We start from the raw sequence: 9,804 nt of genomic DNA, 5'->3' as shown, positions 1-9,804 counted from the left end.
CCAAAAGCAGTCCATTAGAAGTACCAAGCCGAATTTAATGTAAACTAGCTTGTAAACTAGGAGGGATACGTGGCGCGCTGTTTTGGACTCGGCTATAACCGCGTAAGCGGTGCCTACGCCAGTCAAGAAGAAGAAGAAGAAGCTTGGAATATTATTTTTATACCCTTAACAGGGTATATTAAGTTTGTCACGATGTTTGTAACACCCAGAAGGAAGCGCCGGAGGCGCTATAAAGTATATATATAAATGATCAGTATGTTGAACTGAGTCGATTTAGCCATGTCCGTCCGTCCGTCTGTCTGTCTGTATATATACGAACAAGTCCTTCAGTTTTTAAGATATCGTTTTGAAAATTTGCAGATGTTATTTTCTCTTCAAGAAGCTGCTCATTTGTCGGAACTGACGATATCGGACCACTATATCATATAGCTGCCATACAAACCGAACGATTGGAATCAAGGGCTTGTATGGAAAACTTTCGCATTTTACTAAATATTTTCACGAAATTTGGTGTGAGTTATTGTTCATAGAAATAATTCAATCTCCGAAAAAATTGTTCAGATCGGTTCACTATATCGTATAGCTGCCATACAAACTGAACGATCGGAATCAAGGGCTTGTATGGAAAATTTTCGCATTTGACGTGGTATCTTCACGAAATTTGACATGGATTACTGCTTAAGGTAATAATATAATCTCCGAAGAAATTGTTCAGATCGGTTAACTATATAACCTTAATGTTTCTAGCAAAAAACCCGACTAAAAAGAATTAGTAAAATGTTTTCTTTTTTTTTACTCACTTTTTCTAAGTTACTAAAAGAAATGCACCTGTGAAGGGTATATTAGCTTCGGTACAGCCGAAGTTAACGGTTTTTCTGGGTTTATTCTTTATTAAGGGGTCTACCCCTAACCCCTTCAGAGACACGAAAAGTGAATGAGAATTTGCAATATTTTTTTTTTTTTTGCTTTTTTTGCTTTTTTAAATCATGTTATTTTAAATAAGTAATTATATGGCACTATAGCACAATGTTTTGACTCGAAGTCCAAAGTTATATCCGCTTGTGTTGACTCAGTTCCAAAAAAAGGTCCTTGCGGTGACAATCATAAGTCCTTGGAGATTCATCTAAAATCAATCCGATAAGAAAATTTTGTTTTATAAATAGATAATCCTGGGTCTGATCAAAGCTGTTTTTTTTTCAAAAATTAACAAAATGGCGGCTCCAGTAAATTTTTTTTCTAGAGTTTTGGGAAAAAATTAACATTGGTCTTAACAAATCGAAGTTTTTGAAAATCAAAGAAAACTTCGATCAGGCCCAGGATTATCTGTTTATAAAATTCATTAAATATTTTATATAAATTTCATTAAAATTTACTGAGCGGTTTTCGAGTTACAGTCGATAACCGTTCAAAAAAAATAGTTTTGAGGAAAATGCATTTAAAGTTTCACACTCGCGTAAGGGGAGTGCCCGAGCTCTCTTTGTTATTGGTCTAACAACTCGAAAAGTAATTATCGGATCAACTTCAAATTTTCATAGAATAGTTTTAAGATATTACACACCTAAAAAATTGAATTTTTGAAAATCCCGACTACCTCTAACCCCTTAATGTTATCAACAAATGAATATATTGAACTCAAAAAAAAGTCTTATAAATTATCAACACGACCAATTTAGGCCAAAATAGGTCTACAACTTTGCTTCCGCCATTTTCCAATAGATGTCTCTAGTGTCAAGCACTGGTCGATTAAATCGATTTTTGTTTTTATATCGATCTTGGACATTTGCGTCAAAATATTTGCATCCCAAACTTATTCTCAACTGAAAATGTCATTTTTTGAGCCGAATTCTCGACATTTGCGGGAAATTTTGTTTTCTTTTTTTAATTCCAAGAAAAGTGCGGCTGAGACTCATCATTTTTTATACAAAAAAAAAACTTAAATTTACAAAAAAAAAAACGGCGGAAACAAAGTTGTAGACCTAATAATTATGTTAACCGTAATCAATTTCGAAATCTACAAAACAATTTCTCAAAAATTTTAATAAAAACGACTATTACCCAAAATTTACATTTTAATGTACATGCTCTATTTCATTACACAATGCTGTATTTTCCCGGTCAAACTAAACTGAAAGTGACACTTAAAAGAATGGTGCACATTTTTTTCGACCACAGTGTTATTCAAATCCTAGCAATTTTGACATTTCCCATTTTTGTTTCCCAGTTGTTTGTTTTTATTTTTGTTTTGACATTTTGCTATTCACATTACTCAATAGGACGGTATTTTTCAAGCATTCATATTTGTTCTGTTTTTACTGGGTCAAAGTGCTTTATCTATTAAGTGGCTAAGCCACAGCTCATATCTTCCGCATGAAACCAATCAAGTAGCACGAGGTACAATCAAATTAAAGGGATGGCCCTTGCGCTACGCCTTTTGCGCCGACCGGCTTATCTCACCCAAAGTAGTGCATTTACACTGCAGCGGCAACAGTATGCAACCCCTCTAGCCATACTTATACGGGAACGAAGGTAAGTAACACTAATTCTCACATCGATTTCACATTTAAATGGAAAAATTTTCAACAATCTAATATTTAAATATTAGTAATGGTGCAACGGAGAAACACGCTGCCGATAAGAAAACACAACTTCCACCTATCGTGCCGCCTAAAGTGTATCCCACAGAACCAAAGCATAAACCAACTAAAATTGAAGAATCGGAAGATACACAAAGTTGGTCGAAATGGCCACCACCCGCAAAGGATGTCACGAAATCATCTTCGCAGCGACTGTCAAGAGAAAACGTCGAAGGCTATATGTTTAAACATTTTTTCGATTATATCAAAAACTATGAAAAATTGTTGGAGAAAAACTTTCCATCGGCCATGAAATTATATCGCACTTATGTTGATGGCGTCATGGACTTCTACAACGATATGAAATCTTATCTAAAGATAGCACGTATTGCAAATAATTCACCAATGGGACTGAAAGCGCTCAATCGTAAGGAACTTGAGCTCTACATGCAGATGCCACGCGATATGATGAAAGTTGCGCCTGCGTTAATTGTTGTCGCACTGCCGCTTGTCGGCTACGTAGCGATGCCGTTAATGTATGTATATTATAAATATATAAAACATAATGCGCTTTCATTAATTTTGTTTTTAGTTTTGCTTTTCCACAGCAATTCCTATGCTCACATTTCTGGACCTTACAACAGCGCGCGGAGTTCCAACAGGCGGCATTGCAAAAACGTCTTAGAAATAATAAAGCCGTTTTCAGAATTCTACAATCGAAACTAAAAGAAGCAAAGAAACATGAAAGTCACCAAGAACTGCAACACCTACTGGGCATGTTGGGTAGTGGCTTTCTACCCAGTGTAGAGTCGTTGCTCAAGGTTAAGGACATTTTTGCCCAACCACCGTACGATCTGCTCTCTTTAAGTAGGAAGCAAGTTGTGAGTATTTTTGTTCATGGTTTCCTCCATATTTCTTGCCATTTTATTGTGATTATTTCATTTTTGTAGAAATTGCTGTGCCAACTACATGGCGTCCCAACGCCATTGTTCAGACGTTATCACCTTTCTGAGCATGCGTATCTGGTACACAGCATGGATTTGGCTATTGTACGCGAAGGAAATGTTCATAACATGCATCCGGATGGTATTCGACGTGCTTGCTATATACGTGGACTCAATCCCACCAATCTTAGCAATGAAGAAATGATAGCATGGCTACGTAATTGGATAAAAATTTCTACATCACTCGAAGAACAGCATATAAGCATGTTCCTGTACCTGCCAGTGCTATTGGGCTATAACCATCCAAATAATTGGCACTTAATTTACGACAAGAGTTAGAAGATTAAATCAAAGCTGCTGATTGTGATCCAAAGCACACTTGAAGACAAAGACGGAAGTATGGAAAATTCGAAAGGAAAAACATAAATGTTATCAAAGTGCCAGGAAGAAGCTTTCATATCACTCTTTTTAAGTTATTTTATTGTTCATACACATCAAAATATTTCGTATTTTGTTACGAATTACACTAGTACATATTAGTTCCATTGTTTCCGTTCAGCTAAATAAAAATTTAGTAATTCACCTATTTTCATAATAAATATGAATACTGCACAGTTTAAATATTGTTCTTAACCTGAATCCATTGAAATGCACAAGGAAGTTCAGAAACTAATTGCTAATCACCCAATTAAAACATTTTTTAATCGTATACAACTACAGGGAGACAATAATGATTATAAAAAAAATAGCGCACTAAAATGTTCCCTACATAGGACCCTGTACAACGAAATGAGACACCAAAATTCTTTATTCCTATAAAATAACTTTATTTTCCTCCGAAAAGTAGTCAACTAGTACACGAGTATACTAAGCTGAAAAGTTAAAAATGGTGTTTACTTTTTAGCAGCACCCTTCTTCACACCTTGCGCCTTCAATTCACGGATGCGCTCGCGCTTGTCCTTCTTCAATTTACGCTCTGTACCGTCAGACTTGGTACGCTTCTTCAGTGTGTTGAAGGCAATGGTAAGCAACTTGTTACGTTGACGCTTGGCATAACGCAGCTTAAAACGGTCGAAATCGTTCAAGTGGGAGCGCTAAAAACAGAATAAAAAAAATATTATTAAACAAAATGCCAAAATTTTCACAATTTAGTTTGGTATTATATTTTTCAGAAAATTTGTAAAATAGCTTCATATATGTATCAGCCGGCAATTCCTATCAAGAATATTCATTATCATCATGATAAAGTCACGAATACTTTGAACACTTAAAAGAAGCATTATTGTTGTTAATGATTTAAAATTACCTTGCAAATATTCTGTGACCTTGCCGACCACGGGCTAGCCTTCCATTGGGCTTTCATGTCGCTGTCCTTCCATGCTTTACGCACAATACGTGTAGGGGCAGTGAAGGGGAACTTGATGCGGTATTTGGTCAGATGCAGATTACTCAATCTGTATTCCTGACGTGGTACACCGGTCAAGGGACCATCGACGAGCACCTGTAATATGTAGAATTTGTTTTTTTAATATTATGTTCATATGATAATATAATAAATTATATTCGATATTGTACTAGAGTTTATGCTTTCAGTTAGGGTTGTAAATAGCTTCAGTTATGTATCAGTTGGCACTTCCTATCGTGAACCGTATCATCATTTGCATACTCTTTGTACAATATCGAAATCATATTTCATTCACTAACCCGTGTTTGATCTATAACATCAACAATGGCAACTAGGCGGCCCTTCAAGGGTCCCGCTGAGCATTTGGCTATGCGGCCAGTCTGTACAAACCTCTGGAAAGGCTGTAAAGAAATACAATAAGTATTAGCAAATCATATAAGTTGTCGTGACTCCACGTTTCCATATGACAGTTAGCATGTAAATGGTACTACCACCACGTGAAGTCGTTTCGCAATTGCAATTTTCACACACAAAAAGTTTCAACAATAAATGTAAATTAATGTGAATTCTCGTACACTAAGTATCCATGCACCATATATTGATTGTTCACATTTTATTCACACTTTTATTAAAACATTAAACGAGAAGAGAAATTATGATGTCTCCTTACCATGGTTAACCGGAAAGAAAGAAACTTGGTTGCGTTTCTACAAATAAGACAGATTCAACATGGATTCTTACACTGAACTGTAACTACAAAAGAAGAACAGTGATGACAGTTCAGAGTTGTTATACGGCAGATTTGCAAAACTGGGGCACACTTTGTTTATCAAATAAATTCATACAGGTGGGAACATTCGTTTGTCAGAAATGTCAGATATTTATTTGGAATTTTGTGTTATTCAGCTTTTTCTTGTACAAAAGTGTTTTGTATATTTAATAATAAACATATTAGAACTCATTATATGTTTTTAATATGCCTCAATTCACGGAAAAAACGTATGGTTCTTCATCGAGAACTATATATATTAATCCACATTTTAACAAACAAGTAAAACCAATGGCGAATGGCGCTGCAAATCCAGTAATAAGCAAAACAATAACTACGGGTGCTCACATAAATCCATTGTTTCTGGGTGTTTATCGTCCGCCAGCAATACATATGAATCCTAACTTTTTCAATAATAAACTTCTTGAACAACAAAAGTTGCAACTAAATTATGTATCAAAGGATGTGAATTTAAGCACAAACAATTCTTCGAACAAATCAAATCAAACAAAAAAATTACTCTTACATGGTGATATTATTGACTTATGTGATGAATCCGATCAGGAAGTAGAAAAACCTGTTGTAAATGCCAGTTTGAATATGGCACCAATAAGCAAGGACATAAAACAAAAAATTATTACCAAATCGCGCACAAAAATTGTTCGCGAACCAGCTGTTATTAAAAAAGTTGTTATGCCTGCGCCATCACCTCTCATACGTTTAAGTAGTAAAAAATTAGTAAGAAGAACGCATATAACTCCAACTGCTAACTTATTACATAATATCACACCCGCCTCCCCTAAAAGCACTCAAGGAAAGTACAAACTTGATCGACGTCTCGGTTTGCCTGCCATAAAAACATCAGGTGTAAAAGTAAAACGGAAAAGTTTTGTTGCGCGCTATGCGCTACAACGTTCCACTTCGGAAACAAAAAATGCTTTAACGTAAGTGTGAATCAAATTGATAATAACGGTTTTTTTTTATATAAATATATTTATTTGTGTCTTACAGCTCCTCGAAGTTGCGGTCACCGTCTATCAACAAAAAATTACAAATGATTAACATCAACGGTGTGCTCTATAGGTCAACACGCAACAAATTACAAAGAAAAGATGCTAGCACCTCATCAAATCAATTGGTACCAACAAGTGTAGCCTCTATAGGCGTAAAATCCAATTCCAATAAAAATACAATACAAAAACCTAGCAAAACAGCATACGATCGTGTGCTATTTGTGCATGGCACAAAATTTGTATTAGATAAGCATGGTTTCAAACTGACGCGCATTGCACCTACAAGCAAGGACAGCGTAACGGATACCACAAAGTGTACAATACCCGCACAAAGACAGCGCCAGCGCATAGACATTGGTGGCTTAACCTATATAGCTTCCACCACGCAAAACGTATTCGTGCGTACACGTAACCATTTGGCCTTGGCGCACTTAAATACAGCGAAGAATCGCAGTCTGCAGTTGCTCACGCGTCGTTTCGTGAAAACCAATATACCATGTGCCATTTACCAACGCATAGGCAAATGTATAGCGCACGAAAGAGGCAAGTGCAACAAAGTGCATGATAAAAAGCAAGTTACCATTTGCCCAAGGTTTGTATAATTTTTGTTTAATTTTTAATTAAATTTAAATTTAATGAAAATAAATTTTGTTGCAGATTTCTGCGCAGTGAATGCCACAACACAGATTGTTTACTTTCACATAACGTCTCGCTGGCAAAAATGCCAGTTTGTAAATTCTTTCTACAGGGTGTTTGCGTACGCACGGACTGCCCATATTTACACAAAAAGCTTAGCGTTAACGCAGACATATGCCAGGATTTCCTACGCGGTTATTGTAAATTAGCGGAACAGGTAAATGTGTGAATAAAATGTATGTTTTTGTCAATTTCTGTAATGCGAAATATTTTCCAATTAGTGCAACAAGCGTCATGAATTCGTGTGTCCCGAATACGAGCGTAAAGGAAACTGTGAATTAGTGAATTGTGTGTATTGCAAGAATCGTAAACGAAAACTTTTAAATGAGCCAACGAAACAGCCAAAAAAAGCAGTGAATAATATTCAAGCCACACAAGCGAGTACGGGTGTAGCACAGCGTTATTTCATTGATAAATCACCAAACGCAAATGCAACAACATGTGATATGACGTTGAAGGATGAAAGCGTTGAAGATGAAGCGATTGACACACATACAGAAGCATCTGATTCTGATGATGAAATGCCTTCGGCATTTGTGCGTCCCAAAGTGGGCGCATTGCCTGCCTTCATACCGCTCTTGTAAAACTGAAATAAGCGAAATATTAAATTACTTACTGTATAGCTGGGTAGACACATTGGAATTTTGCTCTTTTACAAGCAAGACACTGCGAATTTAATACTGAATGACCTAAAGCGCCGTTTTTTTCACCATTTTTTCTCTCTTATACTGTGTGTTAACTGTAAAATATATCAATAAAAAAATCATATGTGTCATATACAAAATTGTGACGCGTTTCTAGCGCTGTGAGCCAAAATAAAATATAAACAAGTTGTGTTGTTTTCAAATATTGCGTATCATAATATCAATAAGGTATTTATAGATTTATTTGAGTGATTATAATTTTTACTATTTTATATATTTATTTAATTTTAAGTAAATACTCAGCGTGTGTTTGTTGTATATCAAATTAGTCTGGGAATGCTTAGACATATATGTATGTATGTATGTATGTATGTATGTATATATTTATATAGCATATGCAGTACACAAAATCCAAAGTTTATAAAGTTTCTAAAGCGTTACATTTCCTTTTACACTGTCAATAGCTTAATGTTTTTTGTTTTTTTTTTCGATTGTATTTTTTTGTTTTTGCATACATTTTTGCTTACAACTAGAAAAATATGTGGGTTTAGGTAACAAGTAGAAAGTTTTTTTTTCATGTTGCAAAGTTGGTGGTATGAGGTTGCACTGATTATATATTTTTTTCAACTAATAAATTAAGATAATAACAGTAATGGTTGTATGAGACTTGATTTATGTATATGAGATTAACATATTTTTTTGATATGAGCATAATTTTTTTTTTTTTAATAAATATAAATGAGTTGAAAAATTACGCACGCTTAGTAACAACTGAACTCAGTGGGGGCGCATTTTTGTAATGTTGTTGTAAATGTCTTAACATAAAGTGTTTATATTTGTTTTTAATTTTATGTTGTGTGTTTCTACAGAGAATTGATGACAAGCTCGTAAAGCTCAAACTATAAATTGTTAATAAAAAAAAATTTAAAAACTAAAAAAAAATTAATTTCGCATTTTTTTATATTAAACGAAAAAATGTATCTAATATTTTTAATATAAAAAAATATTAAAAATTTTCTATAAGCAAAATTTATAATTAATGAAATTAAGACAATTTTTTTACGTAAATTCTTGTTGTTGTTGCACACACGAGTACACAATTTGCGATTTTTTTGAAATAAAATTGAATCATGTATGCATTAGCAGCTGTTTTAATACTTTTACTACTTTTTATAGTTTTTTTTTCGTCCCCTTTTGTTATTAGCGTACGATATGTATGTAAATATGAAAAGGCATTAAACGATATACATACATATATTGTTATGGTTTATATTACTAATACTACAGAAACCAAAAAGCCACAGAGCATTGTACATACATACATAAATAGTTGTTTTTTTTTAGCCAGCTTACTAAGTGCTTACAGTTTTGCACCAAAAACAAATGATCGTTGCACGAGCTGTGTGCTGCTTACTTTTCAGTACAGTTACATACAAGTCTACAAAATATTCGATGTACATATTCTTTTTTTTACCTACATATATATAGTATATGATTATTTATGCATAATTTCTTTTGTATAATTAAATCTTGCATTTGCCTTAAACGTTAACACGTTGTGAAAGTATAAACATAAGCATTTGTAAACGAGTGGCTGATACACTTACATATACATACAGTAAATTTATACTATCCTAAGGAGTGCAATCATTCATATTGCTTTTCATTTATATATATCAGTATGTCTGCTAAAGTCGGTGAAATGTGTAGAACGAAGAAGCGAATAAATGCGAAAATATCACAATACTACATAGAGTAAA

The 9,804-nt window shown here is 34.2% G+C and overlaps 3 protein-coding genes across 3 annotated transcripts; 2 read left to right on the top strand and 1 right to left on the bottom strand.

Annotated features, from left to right (window-relative positions):
• The first annotated feature begins 2,233 nt into the window (after positions 1-2,233).
• On the top strand, positions 2,234-4,138 carry LOC105210409 (LETM1 domain-containing protein 1). The gene is made up of 4 exons (XM_011181340.3): positions 2,234-2,526; positions 2,603-3,109; positions 3,166-3,454; positions 3,524-4,138. Exons 1-4 carry the CDS (start codon positions 2,411-2,413, stop codon positions 3,854-3,856), a joined length of 1,245 nt encoding a protein of 414 aa, XP_011179642.1. The 5' UTR covers positions 2,234-2,410; the 3' UTR covers positions 3,857-4,138.
• A 182-nt stretch (positions 4,139-4,320) lies between these two features.
• On the bottom strand, positions 4,321-5,622 carry LOC105210408 (60S ribosomal protein L14). The gene is made up of 4 exons (XM_011181339.3): positions 5,593-5,622; positions 5,222-5,323; positions 4,824-5,018; positions 4,321-4,611 (listed from the first exon to the last, which is right to left on the bottom strand). The coding sequence occupies exons 1-4, from the start codon at positions 5,593-5,595 to the stop codon at positions 4,411-4,413; spliced, it is 501 nt and encodes a 166-aa protein (XP_011179641.2). The 5' UTR covers positions 5,596-5,622; the 3' UTR covers positions 4,321-4,410.
• A 138-nt stretch (positions 5,623-5,760) lies between these two features.
• On the top strand, positions 5,761-8,278 carry LOC105210410 (zinc finger CCCH domain-containing protein 3). Its single transcript, XM_011181342.3, has 4 exons — positions 5,761-6,635; positions 6,703-7,296; positions 7,362-7,557; positions 7,622-8,278. Exons 1-4 carry the CDS (start codon positions 5,899-5,901, stop codon positions 7,982-7,984), a joined length of 1,890 nt encoding a protein of 629 aa, XP_011179644.1. The 5' UTR covers positions 5,761-5,898; the 3' UTR covers positions 7,985-8,278.
• The last annotated feature ends 1,526 nt before the right edge of the window (positions 8,279-9,804 follow it).

This window comes from Zeugodacus cucurbitae, chromosome 4, assembly GCF_028554725.1.
Source record: "Zeugodacus cucurbitae isolate PBARC_wt_2022May chromosome 4, idZeuCucr1.2, whole genome shotgun sequence".
Classification (NCBI taxonomy): Eukaryota; Metazoa; Arthropoda; class Insecta; order Diptera; family Tephritidae; genus Zeugodacus; species Zeugodacus cucurbitae.
The sequence above is the reverse complement of the archived record's forward strand: the minus strand, read 5'-3'. Positions and strand labels throughout refer to the sequence as shown.